Source organism: Lagopus leucura, unplaced genomic scaffold, assembly GCF_019238085.1.
Source record: "Lagopus leucura isolate 7727_CA_CO unplaced genomic scaffold, USGS_WTPT01 Super-Scaffold_73, whole genome shotgun sequence".
In the NCBI taxonomy this organism is placed as follows: Eukaryota; Metazoa; Chordata; class Aves; order Galliformes; family Phasianidae; genus Lagopus; species Lagopus leucura.
The window spans coordinates 55,617,404-55,639,485 of record NW_024962252.1 but is presented as its reverse complement, the minus strand read 5'-3'; the positions used below and the strand labels follow the sequence as shown (position 1 = coordinate 55,639,485).

The 22,082-nt window shown below is 44.0% G+C and overlaps 1 protein-coding gene across 1 annotated transcript; it reads right to left on the bottom strand.

The window, feature by feature from the left end:
- Nucleotides 1-496: 496 nt before the first annotated feature.
- Nucleotides 497-19,398, bottom strand: LRP11 (LDL receptor related protein 11). Its single transcript, XM_042878144.1, has 7 exons — nt 18,843-19,398; nt 13,189-13,352; nt 10,713-10,854; nt 8,612-8,737; nt 7,725-7,937; nt 2,293-2,394; nt 497-2,017 (listed from the first exon to the last, which is right to left on the bottom strand). Exons 1-7 carry the CDS (start codon nt 19,396-19,398, stop codon nt 1,863-1,865), a joined length of 1,458 nt encoding a protein of 485 aa, XP_042734078.1. The 3' UTR covers nt 497-1,862.
- Between the last annotated feature and the right edge of the window lie 2,684 nt (nt 19,399-22,082).

The window sequence follows — 22,082 nt, the reverse complement described above, 5'->3', positions numbered from 1 at the left end:
AGCAGGTGGGTAGCGCATCTTTTCTGGGTGGCTGTATTTATAATGTGATCTTCTGGGTCTTGCACAATTTGCCATGCCTGCTGTAGAAAGAGAAGCTGTGCTCCCAGGTTAGAAATGGATGATGGCATCAGAGACTCCTGGATGCCATCAATTGCTGCAGTCTGAACAATCAGACTCTTCCTCACTCAGCAGGAAGGCCCTGGGAAGCAGTGCTGGCAGCCCAACCTCCACAGCTGCTGTGCTGCATGGCTCAAGTCTTGCTCTTGATGCCAACAATGGATAAAGAGGGGAGATCTGTCTCTCTCCTTCTCAGCCTTCCTGTAACAAAATGTCCCTACGTTCTCCCCACCACATATCCCAGCTTCTAAGGCCATTTCATAGAGGCTGTTCTACATGCTTCTGTCTGCTCACTTTGAGCTCTCCTTCCAGTGAGAGGAAGTTAAGAACATTTAGCTGGTATCTGAAGATAAATGCAGTGCAAGAAATGTATGAATAAAATAGGTTTATTAGAGCTATTTTCCATAAAGTAATCAGGACTGAGCAACTCAAAGAACTATTTGTATACATGGTAATATTCTTGTATTCTTGTAGACTTGAAGATACTGAAGTAAAAAGACGACATACAAAAAGATGCATGCCTCGTCTTGCCTCCATTTCTATTGGGACCCATGATGAATGCAACATCCTTGGACAGTCAAACAAAGTAGACAGCACGGTGTCTATATTTATATATATGTATATATAACATGTACTGTACACAATTTATTGTTAACACGTCTGAAATTCACTCACACATATCGATTACTTGCTCTAATTCTATGAGAATTTTGCTGGGATGGGGACACATTGCTGAAGCCTTCAAGCTTTGGAGGGAGCTAAGAATTAACCAGCATGAATCCCTTGCTGTGGGGGAAGCACGGCCGGGTTTTAATCGCTCTGCCAGAAGCGTCAGTCTCACTGACTGTGCCCATCTGCCTAGAATTAACTTTGTTTTTTACCCACCAGAGTATCAACACTGCTAACCAGTCTGTGTAGCAAGGCTGGGGCTGGTGCCCTGAAGAACAACCACTGGCAAGTGCTCTTTCACAGGGTGGAGCACATTGAGCTGTGGGTACAAAAGGCTGAAGCCTGCTGTATGAGGAGAGATGTAGCTCTGGGATCACATACCACAGCTGTCAGGCACTGGTGAGTCCCAACTTTGAGTACTTGCTTTTTTCATTTTAGCATTTAGTAAGCATGACTTTGTTAGCTGCTCAGAGGTTTAAACTATGAATGAAAAATGTGTTCCGTTCCTTAAATCCCAAATGTCAATATAAATGCTGGTGCTTAGATGGCAATTGCTTTTTGTTAACAAAGCAAAACAAATTTTTTTTTTAATTATAACATTCCAAGTGTCCGAGGTGGGAAAGTGCATGGATCCATCTCTGCTCGATGGTACACTCATGTTGGTCTACAGCATCCCAGTACCCAGTGCAGAGCACACTGGTGGCAGCAGGGTGGTGACAAGCTGCCCTCTGTTCCTGCTAATGCTACGGGGACCTGCTGGCCTTGGCTGCCTCAGCACTCTGCCCTAGGGCCCTGGAAGCCACGGGGAGGACAAGGGCATCCCAAGTACCCTGGGGAATTCTCCACCTCGTGGCATCTTCTACAGCCAGCTGGAGCTACCCTCTGGAGCCTGAACGCTTCTGAATACAGGCACCCACCCACATCTGCATTCATCACTGAAGGGGGAGAACATGTTTCCTTATCATGGAAGCTTCTTCTACATTTGAAACTTAACTAAAGATTTTGGTCCTTTTTTAGAGGCAGAGGTTCATGGACACAAAAGAAAGGGAAGAAAACAACAGACCTAAATCTGATTTTTAGAGATACATCCCATTGATGAGGTAATCAGATTCTTCAGATGTAATGGGTCGAGCTTTTTTCAGCTTCTGTCTCACTAAACGTAGTCTGCAAGCAACCATAAGCAGCAGTAGAGCAGTGATGGCCAAACCTAAGGCCAAAGGTAGTACAGCACCTACAGAAAGGGTAAGAGAGATTATGCTTAATACAGTGAAGAAACAGTAGAGGAAGAACTCAAATTTTTCCATAAAAATACAGCTGGCCTATCAGCTTGGTGATAATATTTGGGGCAACTCACAGTGAGAAACTAAAATGTGTGACCATGTGTGCTGAGAATGGTTCAGAGCATGGGAGCACACTGTTCAGCTCTTGACTGTAATGTCTGGGTCTGTGTCACTTGACTGAAAAATTCTAATGTAATTCAAAATGACTTCATGTGATCAGAGTTACCTGTTTCTGGGACTGGACGACCATCTCCGAGCTGATCTCTCTTTGGCACGATTACGCCATTTCCATTTTTATCATCTGTTTTTTTCCCTGAGGAACTGTTATCTGCATAAAGCCAAGCAAGACAAGTGAATATTGATTTGACTTTTTGAAAGAATGTGAAACTGATGCTAAAATGTAAATTCATTTTGAGCATCGCAAACTGCAGTGCATTTCAACCAAACCTAAGTATGGTCACTTTCCACTGAAAAAAAGGATGTAAATTCTCCTTTTTAAATATTTTCATAACAGGGTATGGACCAATCAATGTGAGCTGAAGCATACTAGAAGCATTTGCATTCCACTGAAAAAAAGCTATTGCAAGTTATGTTACCTTCATCCTTCTTGCTTATAAAGCAGGAAATATAAAGGCTGCCCAAACTTCCTTAATTCTGCCACGCAGAGAAGCAGAACTTAAGTTCTTGGAAGACACAAAAGTATGTTGGGAAAACATTTCAAAGATGATGACTTAGTCACAGCTCTGCATGGAAGAGAGGGTGCAATAGAACATCGTTTGTAACAATGCAGGAGGAGAGCAGACACTTTGCTGCCAATAAGTGTTCACTCTGGGAGCAGAGACAACTGCAGTTTTGCTTGATGAGAGTAAAAAAGTAATGCAGCCAGAATTTCTTTTTACTCCAACACTGGAAGCCTGAGCTGATAGCTATGGGGCTGCTTAATGCAAGAGTGACAGCTTAATTCAATGCCTTCACAAAAATCAGAAATGTGCCTTTTTTTTTTTTTTTTAATGTGATGATTGTGTTTGGGCACTTTGGTTGCAATGTGAATATTTCTTGGAAGTGTGTTTCCTCTGCAGTGATAAAAATGGAAACATTATGCTGCATTGTCAGAAAAATATGAAGTATTATAACTGGTGTTCCATTTAAAGGTGGGTGTTAAAAAGGAAGTGTTTAGTCAATTAGCTTGAACATGTACCTCCTACCCAACAAGAAAGCAGAAAGCTGTCTCATCAGGATAAGGAGAAAATACAAAACCCTTTCAACTCGAGCCAAAGTTATTCCATCACTGCAGGTGTGAGGTTAGTGCTCATGCCCCCACTCTAAGACACAATGCATCCTTCCAGGCTCTGGGTTTGTTGGGCTGTCATTAAGGCTAAGCATGTATGAACACCAACATCAGATGCCGGGAAATGCCTCAGAAATAAGTTACAGTCCTCCTCTTTCTCCACACATGAAGGTTTCTTTGAGTTCTTCAAGCACATGAAAGGATCTAAGAGAATGCTAAGTGTAAATTGTGCTGGCTTTAAGGTGCCAGAGCTGTGTAAAGTAACTCAAATGTAACTGAAACCAAAACCAGCAGCTGTTTTGTTTCCCTAAATGAATTACATGAATATTTTTCTTTATCTTGGAAATTCCCAGAAGGTATCAGCTCCTTTTTAGAGCTGCTCGTCTGTATAACAAGGCCACATCTGAATGCCTGTTTTATAAATTTATTTCCCTTCCATTTGAGCAAGGAGGGAATATTTAAGTCAACTGCTGGTAAGGACTTTCGGCAAATATACCTAAACGGAAAAGAAGTGGGAAAAAATTGAAAGAGCAGAAAAATAATAGAATCCTTTCAGCAAATCTTGCAGCAGTAAGTTTTGTTAAGATTTAGGGCTTTTCCTACAGGACCAGAGGCTATTGAGGGCAATACCATTCAACATCTTATCTGTTAATCAACTAGAAAATGATTTCCCCAAACAGTTTTGGGAGCCTGACACAGTGTGTGTCTGCACCCATTGGGAAACTGGTGGAAAGGAAGAAGTATGAAACTAACTTGTTGAGATTTTGCCTTGGGAGTTGGAGAGATATAAGAGAAATAAGTGATAAAAGGTGATACAACTTTTACATATTTGGGCTTCTTGCCTGCCTGCTAAAACATGTTATGTGAGTTTCGTTTTATTCTTACATTATTTTCTATTCTGTGCCTAGGAAATTGCAGTTTATAGTCCATTACGGGTGCCCTAAATTTCAGCTATTGCTGTTCATGCCTCTACAGTGAAAACATGACTAATCCTTGGGCACTCAGTCAAATTTTGTAATCCCACCCCTGAACAGTACTGCAGAACAGCTGGTGTGGGCAGCCTGGAGAGATGCACAGACCCTGTGCCGGGGGTATGCAAAGCTGTTACAGTGATTTTTATACACTTGAGTTTGCTATGCTGGGAAGTGAAAATCTTCAAGCTTCTTATGAATTCAACCTGTCTGCATGAGCATGCTTGCTAGAATGGCTGTTGATGCTTAGAACCTGGTCTATTGCTGCAACTGAATTTTTATTGAATTCATTTACAAGTGCAGCAGTGCCAAACACTCGTTTTAGTTTGAGAGCTTCCCTGGAAATTAATGCCAGGGCACTTTGGAGGCAGCCATGCAGAACTGCTGAGCTGGCCTTTGGAGGAGATGCAGTCAGGGTTATCTCACTCTGGAGGCATGTCTGCAAAGGGAAAGGACTCCTCTATTGACATCAAATTCCTCTTCCTGCATTCACTCCAACTAAGGAATAAAATATTTGGTCTTCTAGCTTGGATGAAAGTAAATCACGAGTCTGCTACTTGTAAAAGACTCCGTGCACTTGGCTTTCAAGGTAGGCTCTATGTTGGACTTGGCATTCCCCTGGAGTTGCACTGCTTTACAGGCAGTTGCACTTGCTGGAAATGCAGGCGTGCAGAATAGGGATCATCCATTGTCAGCAGTGAATGACTTTTTATTTTTATAACTCTATTGTTACTAAATCCCTTGTTAGGTCAGGTAGAGGTTTTAGATAGTCCTTACCTTGCACTTGCACATTGATATGAAAATGTGAAAAAGTGTAAATCTTTACCAAAAAATTGTACTGAATCAGAGCCAAATTTGAGGGTCCACTAGAGTAAAGAAAGCAGGTTAAGGGAAATTGGGAACAGTGAAATTATTAGGAGGATAAGGCGTTCTGGAATAAATTTCCCTTGATACTATTCTCCCAGGCACAATCACTTAATTTAGGGATTGGAAATGTCCTCTGGAGATCATCCAGTCCACCCCCCTGATAAAGCAGGTTCCTAACTTTCAGTAATCGCTGGCTAAAACAAACAGACATGACTAGAGAAAGGACAAGCAGTCAGGATGCCCAGGGCAGGTGTGCTCGCCACTAAGGAAGAGTTTTGACCTCCACTTTCTACTCTTGTTACTCTAAACCAAATCAAACATCCTTGCAGGGAGCTGGCAAGTCTCACTGACAACAGCATGGACACTTCTCTGAGAGGTAGGAAGTGAGACATAATGCACCTTTGGGAACCAAATTCAGTTCTCCCTCTGTCTGGACCAGTTACCTAACATAAAACACATGTTCACATGCACACAGTGTCACTGCATTTTTGTAGCAAATGTAGCATAATTGTAGTTATTAAATTTGGTCTGTCATCTCAAGGAGATGAGAGTGGTGGGAAGAAACTGAACTCAGTGGATCTGCGTGTATTTTTAGGAATGTGTTAGATGTCTGTCAGCCCAAGTCCATAACAACTGTGATGCTTTCTCATGGGGCAGGACTTGAACTTCTGTGGACCCTGGGGAATCATTAATGTACAGTGTATGACTCCTATCAAGTTTAAATGTCTGCAGGAGAGTACAGGAATTCAGAGGAGATTTTGTCAGTTGCCCTTAGAAGCTGGGAACCTTCACGTCCTACCTCATGCACCCCCTTTGCCACTGAGCCATTGCTATTTAAAAGCTCCCTGCTGCTTTTTTGGTTAAAAGTATTGGGCTACTGGCTCACTAAGCATTGGGTCTTTCTCTTCTACAAGGAAATCCCTACATAAAATTCAACTGAAAGTTCTGACTGATGTCAAAAGAATTAAAGACAGACAAGGTCAGCTGGAAATCTTGCCCGTTTAAAATATTAGATTACAGCCGTTTCTGGTACTACAATAACCACTGAAAACCCATCACCTTATTTTTAGTTTTATAATATTTTTTTTAATTGCTTACTGCTTTGTACAAAGACACTGAAATGACAGCATTGAGGTGTCACTCTTACATAAACTTTTTATTATAATGTTTGATTGTAATATTCGATTATCAGTTGCTAAGCTTAGTGATGTCAATTTGGTTTTACTTCCGGATTCATGAGCCAGTAGCTTTTAAGACAGTTAGCAGCTGGCTTTCCATCAGAGTTTGCAATGCCTTTGGCAACTTGACCTATATTTTAGGTAGGCTCGTATCAGGTGTCACTGAGAACTATGAGAGCCAAACAGGTTTGGGGCCTACTACTGTTTTAATTCATTCTGATAAGGAACAATGAGGTTGTTTTACACTGACAAAAAAGGTGGAAGCATTTGAAAGAACTCGATTGCTCTAAGTTTCTAAATATTCTCTGGAGCAATCGAGTTCTTGTTGATTGTTATTTTCACTCCCTTTGCAGACTCCACAGATGAAATTCAAGAATATGAAGATATAAGTGTGAACCAGGGAAGTGCCCTTTGTGAGAGCCAGCAGCAGAGGGCACTAAGCACTGCTCTGTTGTAAGAAGAAAATAATTAGCTGCATCCTGAGGAGCAAGGATCTGTCCCAGCTCTGAAGAAATAAAAGCGGGAGGTCTTGCACTCATTTAAGGCTCTGTGCACAGATCTGCTTTCATTCAATTGCCATTTCAGGCCATTTTATTTTACCAGCAGGAACCACCTGTATTTTGGCTGCCTTAAAAGTCACACCAATTTCATTGCAGCTTCTGGAGCTTTAATAAGGCAATGTTTGATGACTGGTGCCTATAATATCACTACACAGTGATTCACAACGGGCTTGCAGCCAGTATGGAGAATACTACTAGAGACATGAGATTGTTTGTTACCAAAGACCAAGCCTACTTTGTAGTGATGGAAGATTTCTCCTGCCCCAGAGGTACAATTCAGAAAAAAAAGTGCCCATACTAATCAAGATACCACTTCAACAAAAAATCAAACAAACAAACAAAAATAATAAGAAACAACCATCAATTAGCACTAGAAGAGACACAATTACTTTCACTCAAGTTGAATAGTACTTCATTACATTCTGCTGAAGGTACCATGCTACAAATAAAAACATCAGCTTACACAGGTGAACCTGTAGAAGACAGAGCTTGTATTCAGCTCTGCATGTTTTCCTCCTTAGACTGTGGGGTTTTTTTGTAGCGTTTCTGCATTTTAACTTTTTCTCTGCATTTTGCATCCATTAAGAAGCAGACTTGAAAATTATAAAGCAATACTCACTGGTAATTTCCCTACTGCAAGCTGCTTTTGTTGGTTTTTTGTTTGTTTGTTTAACATTTGTAAAAGTTTTCTCTCAACCAGACACCTGAAGCCAGTTTAATTTAGATTAGGGTAAAAGATATTTTCTTGCTCAAGATAGGGTGATTTACTGAAACCGATGCTTTTCAGTTCTTACCTGGCACAAATCCACTATTTTGTTTTTTTGGTCCCTGAGAAAGCGATTGGTTAGATGTGTCTGCATCCAGTGAAAGAAGCAGCTGATTTCTGACAGTGGCTTTCAGGGTGTTTTCTGCAGATAAGTTCTCGTCTGTTTTTTCTGTCAGTCCTACAGTCCTTTGCTGAGCAGTGCTGAGGGCTGAATGAGTCACTGTCTTCCGTCCTGGGCTGACTATGTAAATAGAATCAAGAATCAAATTCTTTGTATTCTGATGGAGAACTAAACAACTTCATTAGATTCAGACAAATGATGAAACATGAGTTCCATGTACTTAGCAGGTTACCAGTTGCTCAGAGTCACTATAGAGCAAGAATATACTCATGAACTCTAAAGAGAAATCCAGCAACTGTAGTATCAATGAAAGTGGTTAGCCATCATGGCAGTTCACCCTCTGATGATTTTTGTTCACTCTGCTGAGCACAGGCAAATATTGAAGGCAAATAATGAAAACTAACAGAATGACACTGATGGTTCACGTGCATGCTCAAATATCCAGCATTTCACATTCTGGTCAGGAACTTAGCTGCACTTTGAAATGTACCTCTGAGGTGCTCACTGAGATTAAGACAGAAAGAACCGATCTTTTCAGTTTTGAAAACTAACTCAAAATCTGTTCTTTGGAGACCTCTGATCATTTTTATATACACTGAAAAACAATGGAATTGATTTCTGAGCATCTGCTCTATGTGGACCTAAATCTTTCTCACATGTTATATCCAATAAGTGGTTCCATGCTGGTAGCAAGCTGCTTGTTCAAGAGAGGGGAAACCAGGGGATATCATTTCCCTTTGGTTGTACAATCTGCAGTGACTTTCACAGTCAGTGTTACCCCATGTGGCACTTACGGTTCTGGCAGAAAGTTTCATCGGAGCCATCGGGGCACTGTTTCACTCCATCGCAGGCAAATGTGATGTCAATGCAGCAACCATCATCACAGATAAACTGGTAGCGAGAGCAAACCCCGACACAGGCTGTTGAGAAGCAATTTTCAAATTACCAAAAGACAAATGCAAACAGTAAGTACCGAGTCAATGACTACAATCTGCAGCACCCAGGAAAACCCTAAACCACACTACAGCAAGAACCACAGAAAAGCCTGAAGACCAGGCTCAGCTACATGATATTATATTGATAGAAAAGGTAATACAGCTGATAGCTGTTCCTGGCACCCTCATCACTCTTCACTCTGGAAATGTATTACTACAAACTCACTTAACCTGGAGGCTGTAGCACCCTACAGTCCATGCAGCAGCCCTACTGCAATTTAAATTCTGCCAGCTTATGCTGAAAGGAGATCTTTCCAGGCTTAGAGGACTAAGAACAGTCCTGAAGATAAATGAAATCTTGGTGGCTGGAATTGCATTTCTCCGACATGTAATTCCTACCACATCCCCATTCTGTATCACTGATAGTAAGTTATCTTACAGGCACACCTATGGACTACATGGGGTGGAATGTTTTCTTTAAGTAATTAGGATGCTAGGAAAGTGTTCATCATTTATCCACATGAACAATCCACTGACTCCTATGAAGCATCTGCCAGAACAGGTCTGAGCACAAGGTCTTACAAGTGACCTTTATCAAGAGAGCTGCCTGCTGCCTGCTTTAGTGCTTAGATTTCTCAGGAAACTGAGAATGTCCCTTGACATTTCATAATTGCAACTGTATAGTAAAAGTTTTCTTGAAACCCATCCTGACCCTTGTAATTATCAGCTGTTTTATATATGTGTTTCTGTCCTTCTAACAGCAGTGCATCTCATCGCTTTGTAAAGCACTGTCAAATTCCATGTTGGATTATGGTTCTAACAGCAAACCGGTCTGCATAAGCAGCTGACAGCCTTTGGTTGTCATACTGCTATGCACCACAGCAACAACATTAAACCTCTGCACTGCAAATGAAAGTATGGCAGGAACACATGAATATTTTTTAAATCCCCAAATCATACTCTGGAAATGCATCTCATTAACTTCAGTCCTAATAACAGTACAGGTCCTGTGTGCACTGAGGCACTGTGCACTGGTTTAACTATGGCTGTAGTGCCTGAAGTGCAAACATAACTGGGGAACCGGGGGGGAAAAAAAGAAAAAAAAGCAAATCCACTCAAGAGGTGCCACAGATTCTCAAAGCAAAAAAATAAAGGAATCAGCAAACTTCTCTGGCTGCTTTTGCTGAATTAAGCATTAATTAATAGGATTCTATTACCCATTACTGGAGCATAGATATTATTAAACAGATTCATAAGCAGTTTTTCATGATACCTATTTATTGCCACTGGGACAACCCCCTCACGTAGTGATACTGCAGTGGTGCAGGGCTTTCACTGGGTCAGTAAACACATTAATGATGCTAGTTTACCCTTTACTTTGTGCCTTAGCAGCAGATCTGTATTAGCATCCTGCAAATTACAATGTAATTAGAAGTTATTACATTAAAGAGCCCCAAACTGACAGTCACTGAAATGTCTTTTTTATCTACCTTTTAAGTTTTTATATGCTTCTCAAGCTCAGAGTTTAAAAAATGATGGGTCAGTTCTAGTTTTGGTTTTCACAATAACATAAAGCTTCACTGTTTAACAAAATTACACAGTAAAGCTGAAGTGCATAGGGTCTTCCCTGCAGCATAAACCCTGTCCTGTTCCATACCCCTCTTGACCACACAGTGAACAGTTACAGTGTGTCTGATGCATATGGCGGTATTTCCAACCCTACTTGCTTATTAGCAGTATAGGTATGAATATTTAAAAGCTTGAAGTATTCTTGCACTAACAAACATGATGTTTGCCTCTCAAACATCGACTCAAAATGGAAAGAGATGTTATTATAAACAAATAGGGGTGAAATAATATGATAGAAATGGAGAATAAGATTTCTGCCTCCATCAAGACCCTCGCTCTGAGCAGCATACCCTGGGTGTCATATGGGCAATAGCTGCAGTCAGTTTCTCACCTACTGCAGAATGAGCCATGGGAAGAACAGTCACAGAGACATTATCCATGCTCCGCTGACCAGCAGTGTCTGTCACAGTGAGCTGGAAAATGAATGTGCCTTCCTGAAGATGAGACAGCTTCAGTGTTCCTGGCTGTGGTACCTGGCAAAAGAAATTGTGGGAAAAAAAAAAGGGATTGGAGTAGAGCAGAGCAGAGCAAAGTGGAGTTAAACACAATGCAGTACAACACAATACAATGGAATAGCTCAGTTGGAAGGGACGTTCAGAGATTTGTTCCAGCTGCCTGACCACTTCAGGGCCAACCTGAAGTTAAAGTATATTACTGAGGACACTGTCCAAATGCCTTTTGAAGACTAGCAGCCATGGGTCATCAGTCACCCCACTAGGAAGCCTGTTCCAGTGTTTGACTGCACAGTAAATACATTGTTCTTAATGTGCAGTCCGAACCTACCTTGGTGCAATTTTATCCAGTTGCCTCATGTTTTACCATTGGTGACCAGGGAGAACAGACCAGCACCTCTCTCTTTGCTTCTCCTCCTCAGGAAGTTGTAGGCAGCAATGTCTTCATTGCTTTCTACAATAAGGGATCTGTCTGTAACTTCTAGGACTAAGTACACTATTTCTGTGCAATGCTTTTCACACAAAAAGAATTGGAATTTCCAAAAATGTGTTAAAAGAATCCGAGGCCTACCTTTATAAAGACATATATTGGTAAATTCATTTTTTTCTTCCAGGAAGTTAATTTTCTAACATGAAATTTCTTTCCATTTGTGTTTACTGAAATGTACTTTTATCTCAGCCTTCTACTGATTACCTTCTTAAGATGGATGTGACACTGCAGAATGTTATTGTTTATTGTATAACGGAACTAAATATGCTCAAAAAGGCACCTGCTGTCCTTTACTATGACTGCTGGGAGTGCAAGTGTGGTATTTAAAGCTCATGAACTGTACAGTACAGCTCTCTTCTCAGTGCAATTCCAAAGAAGCACAGCTGACTTCAGAACATGCCATCCCTGTACTTTCCTTTTTATCTCCATTCTGCCCTGAAGGATGCCTGACTGTACCTGTTCTGTTCCAAACTTTGGCTCAAACTGGAGAACTTTCCAAACAATCAGCATTAGAAAAAACTGCCACAGAGTTTCTCAGCTACAGCATGTGGATAGCAATCTGAGAAGCACAATATCCTTAAGCTAAGCAGTCACAGTACCAAAAAAAACAAACCAAAACAAAAAAACACTGTCTTTTCTCTACAGTACAATAAGAACTCTTTATAGCAGTCTTTCCATGTCTGGTACTTTTTATTTACTTTTGGTATCTAACTACAAAGCAACAGGTGCCAGCTATCATAAATAAACACAATCCCATTTTCCCTGGCAGCTGTGGTTTCATGCACAGTTTATGAAGAATCGATCACAAGAAATCCACTGGCATCAAGATGACAACAAAAGCACTGAAAATAGCAAGCTGAATGTGTATGAATGATCACAACTATCAATTCATCTCTACAAATTAAACTGTGAAGGAAACTATCAGGGTACGTACCTGTGGGAGAAATCCCTGCTCATTTGAACACAGCAGTTTGAACACAACAAAAAAGCATCTGTTTAAGCAGAAGCCTCTCGAAGTTGTTTTTATTTATTAAATACGAAGAAATCACCAAGATGAATGTGAGAATTTTGCAGGTTTAAATAAATAAAAACTGGTCTCTATTTAAAGACCTTACAAACAGGAAGGAGGCTCATGGTGGCTCTTGAAAATGGGACGGTTCCTGTTGCTGGTTCTGTCCTGTTTAATGTCTTCCTATCCATCATCAGCATCTCAGCAACAACGATGTCTATGGTACACACACCTTTTAACAGTGTGCTCTGCTGAACACCATGGCCTGCGTACAGGCTGTGAGTTGGCACTTTGGATTTGAAGCACTTTTCCTTTCCTTTTCTGCTGCTCCTAAGAAGCTATAAACAAGGGTAGAACGGAGAATCCCTCTCCTGATTGTTAATTTTAAGCTGAAACCCAATTACAGGTACAATAAAATAGGATCTCATGATATCTTACAAGGTCTACATCAGACATTTCCTTGCAGTTTCTCCACAAACACTGACAGAAAGACTGCTGGTGAAATACCTTATGACTTTCAGTAACTGAATTATTGAAGTGTCTCTAACCTGGATCACATAGGCTGAAAACCAAGTTCAGTGAGAACAAACAACAAGGAAAGAAAGCAGAGCTGAAACACATGAGACCCTACACATTTGCTGCTGACTGTTACATGCCTCACTGGATATAGATGAACTACAAAACCCACAAGACATGAAAGCTCAGGCTGTGCAGTCTTGCAGTCTTTCTAGTTATGGTGCTTTTTAGCCATACTCATTCAAACACATTTAATATTTTTAGCCCTACATTTAAACCTGAGCTACACTGAATACAACAACCTGCAAATAACTGGCTACATGTGCGGTTCCATGTGTACCTTCATTTCAACAGATGAATCACCTTGCAGCAACGTCCATTCATACTGCACAATTCCGTGGTCGTCTGAACTTTCGCGACCATCCAAGATCACCCAGTCGACAGGTGACTGCAGCACAAGATCTTGTCCTGCCTTGCACACTGGAGGCTCATCAAATTCTTCTTCTTCAAATTAAAAGAAAAAAAAAAAAAAAAGAGAGAGAGGTTTGGTCATTCATCAAAGGGAATTCAGCAATTATTTATATAAAACATATTTTTCTTGGTTGTTATTGATTCACCACTGTGCAACTTCCTGAAAAAGAGGACAAACACTACTCAGCACTCAGCAGCAATCTTCCCAAGTCTCATAGGAAGACCATGCAGTTAAACTGACTCAGCATGTCTGCATCTGTCAGCTGAGTATGCTGCCCTCCAAACTTAGTGCAGGGTGAAAAATAAAAGCTCTTCAAAAGTTAAGCTTTAACTAAGGAAACAAACTTGTGTTTTCTCACTGAAACGTGCGCATACATTCCGGTTCACATCTTCAGGAAATAGCTGTTACCTTGCAAGCATGTGGCATGAAAATCCTCCCTATGTGGATGTTTCACTAATACAAGGGGACTGCCAGCATCAATGCATTTTTGATCTGAAGTACAGAAAATTGATCTCAATGTAAACCACCTAGATATTCAAATGTCAGTTGCTGCACATCTTTTACAGTATTCTGCATAGCAACGCTCTTTTAGTCTCTTTTTATGATATGTCCTCACAGGATTGACAGTTATTCAACGTCAACTGACATCCTAGTAAAACAGTGCACAACCTAATGATAACAGTGATCAGAAACGAGCACCATTTTTAAGTGTCTGATGTATGATACTTGATTTTCATACCATTTGACTGTGGCATTTTGTTATACTCTAAATATGATACTCATTGATTAAAACTGTGAGTATTAAATAATTTTGCCAATCACAGCACAAGCTTTTCAGGTTAGGCTAAGAAAGCTTGCAGCCTGGAAGGCCAATGGTATCCTGGGTTCCATCAAAAGAGGTGTGGCCAGCAGAGACAGGAAGGTAATTGTCCCCCTCCTTTCTACTCTTGTGATGTCCCATCTGGAGTACTGTGTCCAGGTCTGGGGCCCCCAGTACAGGACTCTTTTGGAGAGGGTCCAGAGGAAGGCCACAAAGATGGTCCAAGGGCTGGAGTACCTCTCCTATGAAGACAGAGTGAAGGAACTGGGCTTGTTCAGCCTGGAAAAGAGAAGGCTGTGGGCAGACCTCATTGCAGCCTTCCAGTATTTAAAGGGAGTCTATAAACACGAGGGAAATCAACTTTTTACAAGGGTAGATAGAGACAGGACAAGGGGGAATGGTTTCAAACTAAAGGAAGGGAGATTTAGATTAGATGTCAAGGGGAAGTGGTGAGGTGCTGGAACAGGCTGCCCAGAGAGGCTGTGGATGCCCCATCCTTGGAGGAATTCAAGGCCAGGTTGGATGGGGCCTTGTGCAATCTGATCTAGTACATCATCTAGTGGCTGGCAATGCTGCCTGTGGCATGGGAGTTGGAAATTAATGATCCTTGAGGTCCCTTCCAACCCAAGCCATTCTATGATTCTAAGAAAGCAGATGGTAACTTAAGGGAAACAGCCTGTGAGATGTGGCTAACGTAATTTGTCCACACAAGGTGCGGGAAAGAGAGGGATGTGATCTAGTTCTACACATCAGCATTCTATCACTCTAGCCACAAGATCTTATCTTTTTGTAGTTCCCTGACCAGCTTTCATTCATTTTCTGAGTACAGTGCATTCCTGGCACTCTGACGTGGCACAGTGCTTTCTGTTCTTTGCTCTCTGCTTTCCCTCTGACCCCATTCAAGCAATCTACAACAGCTTGCTTCTTCAAACTGCACCAGATTTACTGAACTTTCAGGCCTAATTATCTGCAGGAGACATCTTCCTTCCATTTCTGAGAGGACGAACACACAACAGTCAGGGTATACAGCAAGTTGAATGAAGAAGGTAGATGCAAAGAACACTGACGTTCAGCTCTGAAAAGCACCTCCTAAGCCTATGCCTGTAAATCCTCTCTTTGGGTAGAGCATGAGGAAAGACAAGGTGCTTGCTACCAGTGTGGGGATCTGCCTGGCATGTGCCCTGACCAGTATCAAGAATCTGCCTGAAGGCACAGAGCTCACAAAGCAGTGGCACACTTTACTGCCACTAACAGAAGAGGAGTCCCTCTCTCTGTTGCTTTTCTCTAAGACATTCTAATGAAGCCTTCAAAGAAAAACAGGTGAAACCAAAGACAGAAAATGCCAATGCAAGTCCCTTAACATAGGAAAATGTACAAATAACTTAAAATAGAATCTGATATAAGGAAATATGGAACAGTTCTTAGTGATCCAGCTGGCGCAGGAAGGTTTGCCTAATGTTTACAAACACAGTTTTCAGAACCAAGGATGTTTAAAAAGCACCATTTAGGTGCAAAAAAAAAATAATACTATTACTAAACACCAACAGCATGGTGCCAGGGTAACTCTTATTTGGTATCTATGAATTATGTGCCATTTTAACAAATTATTCACTTTACTCATCATTGTCAAAAGAGGACAGTGAACCTGACTGACCTGGGTCTGAAATGGCACAGCTCATTCCTCTGCTTCCTACTTGGGAAGTATTTGTGTGCCACTCGTCTGCTTCACATGACTTGATGGTTTCCCTGCTAACTCTGAGACAGAGGCAAGCCCCAGCTCCCTTGGACCATAAGCAATAAGGATCATAAAAGCTGGAAGAGATTTCTAAGGTTACTCAGCCTAACCACCAGCCCATCTCCACCATGCCCAACAACCACATCCCTCAGTGCCACATCCACACAGTTTACTATCTCTCTAGGGACAGTGACTCTACCACCTCCCTCGGCATCCTGTGCCACTGCCTCATTACTCTTTCAAGGAAGAAATATTTCCTAATATCCAACCTGATATATTTCCCCTTTCCAGATGAATGCTACCCTGAAACAGTTCGAGCTATACTGCTGGCAGGAGCTGTGCTGGGCTACTTCATGCTGAGGCATGGCACAGAGATTCCTTCCTGTCAAAACGCAGAATTAAAGCACAACACCTGCTTGTACACTGCCAGAATATTTTCAGAAAGGTTAATCGACATCAAATCAACTCATCTCTTGCTCTTCTAAAGAAAAAACTGACCTGAGAGAGACTGTAGCATGGGATAGGGCAGACCTGTGAACTGAAAGGAGCTGTAACTTTATAAGCAACTTCTTTTTCATAAGCAGGGGAACACAACAGGCTTGATTTGTTCTCCTTCCTCCTTCACACAGACGTGTCCCACCAGTAACAGCTGCCAGCTGAGTGAGGGCTTTGCAGTAAAGGGCTATTTCACTACTTTTCCCATGATATCGTTTTACCCTAATGCTGCCATCTCCCACTGTGCAGCAGTGCTGAGTATCAGATGGAAGCTGCACATCCCTGTTGAAGCATTCAAGCACTCTTTCTTTGGAATTAAAAGAATTTCTCTAACAAAGACAAAAAGGTTTTCCTCTTCTTTCAGTGGGTTTTCAGTGTTAACACAGCACAAACTGCCCGAATGTGCTAAATAAATCTGCCACTTAAACCTGCAATAAATTGGGTGTAAACTCAGGGAAAATTCAAGGCTGATTTAAACTGGGAAGTTCAGCCTACAAAGCTCACCCCACCACCGGCCCTCCTGGAAGTACACAGAGGTGCACGTGATCTGAAGAATACATATCCATCACTGCAATTGGTTTCAGATTACGGAAGGTCCTTAACACAAACAAAATCAAACTGCCATAGTGACTGCTGTACACTACTGCTCAGAAATACTTTCGAATTACAAGAACACCATATTCGTGGACAGGTGTTTGTTTGGGATTATCAAAAAGAAACAGAAGACCCAACACCACAGTATCCTGAAAGGAAAGAACAGGTAAAGCATGATTCCCCGACAACATAAAATCTAGTAACCAAAGAGATTTCCCCAATTTCCCAAATTCAACCATGTGGTGACATAAGGGAAAAGAGATCCATCCTCATCACATTGTCCAGATTAATTTTCAATGTAATTCAAGAATGCAGTGGTAACACGATATCACACAGCAAAATAATTTCATTTTAATTTTATTTATCTTTCCTGGCTTATGTCACGGCTGGCAGATGTTTGAATAAAAGTTCATTTTCCTTTGCAGCTCTGCTTTAGCTCTGACTTAATTGCATGAAGGAGTCATAATCTCCAGCTTCTGATACCGCCTGCAGGGCAGACTCCTAAATAAACCCAACAGGACATGGAGCAATTTGCAGATTAGGAACAGAAATGACTCTGCTAGCCCAGTGCTGATAGAAAAGCAGCCAAAGAAGCAAGGCTTTGGAATTCAAGATTTCTAATAGGCAGATTATGCTTCAACAATGGTATTATTTACAACGTGACAGAACTGCACTCTACACTAGGGCCGCATTTTGGTGGAATTAAGGCAGTTCAAAATGACAAAGGACATCTGAAGATATTTTTGAAGGTTTTCAAAGCTGCTAAATTCTCTCTGACTTAAACTCCAGTGTTAAGCCTTCTATCTCCCAAGTGCAGGGTTATAAAATGCAACTACCAGAAACTGCTACATTAACAATAGCGTGGGTGTAGAACTCGCCCAGCTGTAAATGTCAAAGCCATACCTTGGATCCCTCCAGCATCTTATCCTTGTCTCAATTCCACAGATATCTCCCTATAGTTTTCTAGCTTACCTATCTAGGCCCTTCAGAAAACTTCCAGCCAGCCAGCCCCTGCTCTCCCCCACATCCAGGAGCTTCCACTGGTGTTCTCATAACATGGGCAGAACTGCTAGTCAATTTTGAGGTCACCCCCAGCCAATGGAGCAATATCAGAGGCCTCCAGAGCACAGTGTCTTCGTTCCCAGCACCACCAGGTTTCCTTCCTTCAGGCTGCATGCAGCGATTGGTTACTTGGGTAGGGAGATGGATGCAGCGATCTGTTTACCTGGGTCTGTACCCAAGGTGAACGCTAAAGAGGGCATTTATGAAGGAAGACGTTTAGGAAAACATTTAGGAAATATCATCAACTGAAGGTAATTAAATTAAGGCAGGAGTTCAGATGCAACCATTCAACAACAGAAGGTGTTTGCAGGAGGTGGGAGAAAGTGCAGGCTCTATTGATCAGGTGTTAGGAAATTGACTATGCTTCCAGATACAGAGCTGTTTTCACTGACAGGGTTTTGCTCTGGATTGCATTGCGTTTAAATACCCTTCAGGGCTGATCAAACCGCTGCTTTTCACGTGGCCTGGACTCTGGCGGTTACACAGAGCTTCCACGCTACCTCCGGTCTATCTGCGAAACGGCCTCCCCTCCATCAGCCTGACCCCGGCGCTCTTAAGAAGGCTTTATCCCAAATCGGGCGCACGGGAAACCTGCGCAGGGCGGTACCTTTCGGGCGGCAGCAGGCAGACGGGCATTCTCCTCTCGGAGCGCCCTGCCGAGCTGCCCTAGTCCCGCGGCCGCTCCCCTCCCCCTGCCCGCACCTCCCGGCGGCCGCCGCCATTTCCGCGCGCGGGGCGCCGCTCTCCCCGCACGAAGCCATCTTGGCGAGGCCCCCGCCCGCGCTCCCCGCGTCCCCTCCGCGCGGCGGCCCTTACCTGGCGGTAGAACGGACGGGACGAGGGCCGCCCCGCGGGACGAAGCGGCGGCGGCGTCGGCGGGCGGCTGCGGGGCGAGGCGGCTGTAGGTGCTGTAACCGTGGTGCGGGGCGAAGCGGCAGACGGGACGGCCGCGGTGCGTGCAGTTGAAGAGGAAGCAGCCCAGCTCCTCCGCCGCCCGCGGCCGCCCGGGCCCCTGCACCACGGCCAGCGTGCAGCGCGGCTCGGCGCAGCAGGCGTCCAGGCACTGCCGCCAGCCCGCCGCTCCGCCCGGGGCCCGCAGGAACGTGGCGCCGGCCGCGATGGAGTCCTTGGTGCGGATGATGGAGTCGGGCCTGGCCGAGAAGCCGCCGCTGCCGCCGCACCGCCCTCCACCGCCCCCCGCCGCCTCCGGTCCCGGGTCTTCCTGCTTCAGCTGCCGGCGGAACTCCTCCAGCAGCGACTCCACGCCCGAGATCTGCGAGCGCAGTTCGGCCAGCGGCGCCGCGCTCCGCGCGCCCGGCAGCACGGCCCGCCCGCCCAGCGCCGCCAGCAGTACCAGTACCAGCGCCGCCATGGCCCCAGGCGGCGGCGGCGGCGGCGGTGGCGGCGGGCCCGGCTCCCCCCGCCGGCACCCTCGAGCGCGGCGCGGGGAGGCGCCGGCCCCGCCCGGCTGCCTCGCACGGCGGTGCTCAGCACCCGCCACCCTGAACAGCTCCGCCGGGCGGGGCCAAGGCGGGCACCGCCCCGCTGCCTCTGCCTCGGGCGGGGGGGCTCCGAGCCCGTCGGGCTGCGGGCGGGCTTGGAGAGCGAGTTAGCGCCGCAGGGGAGTGAGAGCGGCGGCTGGGTGCTGTCGGGATGTATGAACACGGAGAAACTGCCGCAGGCAAAGTGCTGATTGCCCCGTCCCGTACTTAGTTAACTGCAAAGAGCGTAATCGACACATCTGGGATTTGTTCAGCTTTACCATCAAACCTCAGAGGTGGTGGCTGTGGCAGACCATCTTGAGGATGCAAGGTTTTGAAAGGTGGAATGAATTTTAGAGAAGTGCTTCAAAACACAGAATCATTAAGGTTAGAAAAGACTTCTAAGATTACTCAGTCCAACCACCAACCCACCCTCACCATTCCCACTGACCATGTCCTTTAGTGCCATATCCACACGGTTCTTGTTCACCTCCAGGGATGATGACTCCATCCCCTCCCCAGGTGCCCTGTGCCAGCATCTCACCACTCTTTCTGTGTGAGAAAATAAGGGAGAATAATTTTTTCCTAATGTCCAACCTGACCCTCCCCTGGCACAGCTTGAGGCCATTCCCTCTAGTCCTATCACTCATTACGCAGGAGAAGAGGCCTATCCTCATCTCACCACAGCCTCCTTTCAGGCAGTTGTAGAGGGCAGTAAGGTCTTGCTTGAGCCTCCTCTTCTCTAGGCTGAACAATCCCAGTTCCTTCAGCCCCTTCTCATAAGATCTGCGCTTCAAACCCTTCTCCAGCTTTGTTGCCCCTCTTTGGACACAAAATCAAAAATCATCAACTTTAAACCTTCAACTTTTATCATTAAATTAATGCTTCTTCCATTCTGTTCAGAAAATGAATAACAGCAAGACCTCCCTGAGAACTAGCAATGTCCCAAACAGTGGCCTCTTCGTTTTTTTCCATCTTTTTTACTCCTCCATATTTTCAGGCTGCACTAGGGCATGTTCTCAGCATAGCTCGAAATTGCCTCCAAATCAAATCCACTTTAGTATTCTGCTATCATGGGTCCATAGGTGTTGCCCAGGAAACTCACATGCAGTTTATGATTTGGATTAGGATTTTTCATAGAACCACAGAATATCCCTAATTGGAAGGAACCCGCAAGGACCATTGAATCCAACTCCTAGCTTCACACAGCACCCCCCAAAATCCTTCACTCTCTCTTTAAGCTCAGCTTCACCCCTCATACTTCATCCCATTCTTCCATTCTTTACCCTGCAACATTCATCCCATCCCTGCCACCATGTCCTGCACAGCAAGGTGACATCCATGACTTTTCAATGGGATGTGCATGGGGACGTCCTTGTCTGGGTGAGCCAAGCCCAAAGGTTTTGGGGTAGCTGTCAGAGCCCTTGGGTAGTCCTAATTATGCCTGGCTGCACTAACAAAGCAACAACCCTCAGGAGCTGTGGGTCTTGGAGCTGTCTGAGCACAGCTGTGCCTTGTTGTGGGCCCAGGGCAGGGTCTGACCCAAAGCCTCTTAAACCCTGCTAGTAGCCTTTAGGGGTATTGCTGGGAGCTATTGGAAGTGTCTGTGCTGTGAGTTCTGGCAGCAATGGGACCATGGAGGCTCTGAGTGCTAGGGATCCAGGGGTGTGCACTCCTTCCCCCACTATGGGGGATACTTCTGTGTGTCATGCACTGGGGGGGAGTCCAAGATAACAGGGATGCAGCAGATACATAAGAAAACTTTCACAAGCCTTGGGACTACTTCACATTCAGGTTTGTAGTACTTTTCAGATAACAGGTTTAGCAAAACCCTAAGGTTTTAGCCTTCCTGTTTTGACAAAGGCACAAGAATGCCTTCTCTGATCAGGCCAATACTATGTCAACTTGGTCAGTCAGGATTAAGTATTTTATGTGGTAAGACTATCTTTCCTTCTAAGGTTTTGATAAGGAAGTGACTTCCAGATGAGGGACAGGCAACAGGACAGAGCAACAAGTGGAAGAGAATAGCAGGGAGTAGGACCAACATAAATCCTTGATAGGAAGGTGGGCAGGGAAATCAGAAGAACGAGACTAGAACAGAAAGAGGAGCTAGAACAGTGGGCTGTTTGAAAGAAAAATCATCAACAAAACAGGACAGAGGGATAGAAAGCATAAAAAGGAGAGGGGGTTGGGGGGGGAAAGGGAGGATTGAAAGAGAGGCTGAGTAGGATAAAGGGAGAAAGAGAGAGGTGTGGAGCTGGACAGAAATGGAAATGCGAAGTAAAGCTGTGCCAGGTAGAAAGAGATGCAGGTGGAACAAGAGTACGTAGATGCATATGGAGGGGAAGGTTGGGAAAGACAAACAAGCAGAAGGATAAGGGGTTAGACATACTGAGATGGAGGAGTTAAAATACAGGGTCAGGGAATAGAACACAGTTGTAGTTCAGAGTTTCTTTGAAGCAGGCTGGTCAGACAAGAGTGCAGCTTCTCAGTATTGCTTTCCACGTCGTGCTTTGTGGGCTCTCTAAGTTTCTGGAGAGTGCATCTTTGAGGCTCAGTTTTTTATCAAATTTAG

What these genes read in the sequence shown, in the direction of transcription:
- LRP11 (XM_042878144.1), bottom strand. Translation starts at nt 19,398, where the DNA reads ATGGCGGCGCTGGTACTGGTACTGCTGGCGGCGCTGGGCGGGCGGGCC. An exon ending in CCCGTCCGTTCTACCGCCAG is followed by an intron (nt 13,353 to 18,842) that starts GTAAGGGCCGCC and finishes TTTAATTTGAAG; the next exon opens with AAGAAGAATTTGATGAGCCT. An exon ending in CATGGCTCATTCTGCAGTAG is followed by an intron (nt 8,738 to 10,712) that starts GTGAGAAACTGA and finishes GCTTCTCAACAG; the next exon opens with CCTGTGTCGGGGTTTGCTCT.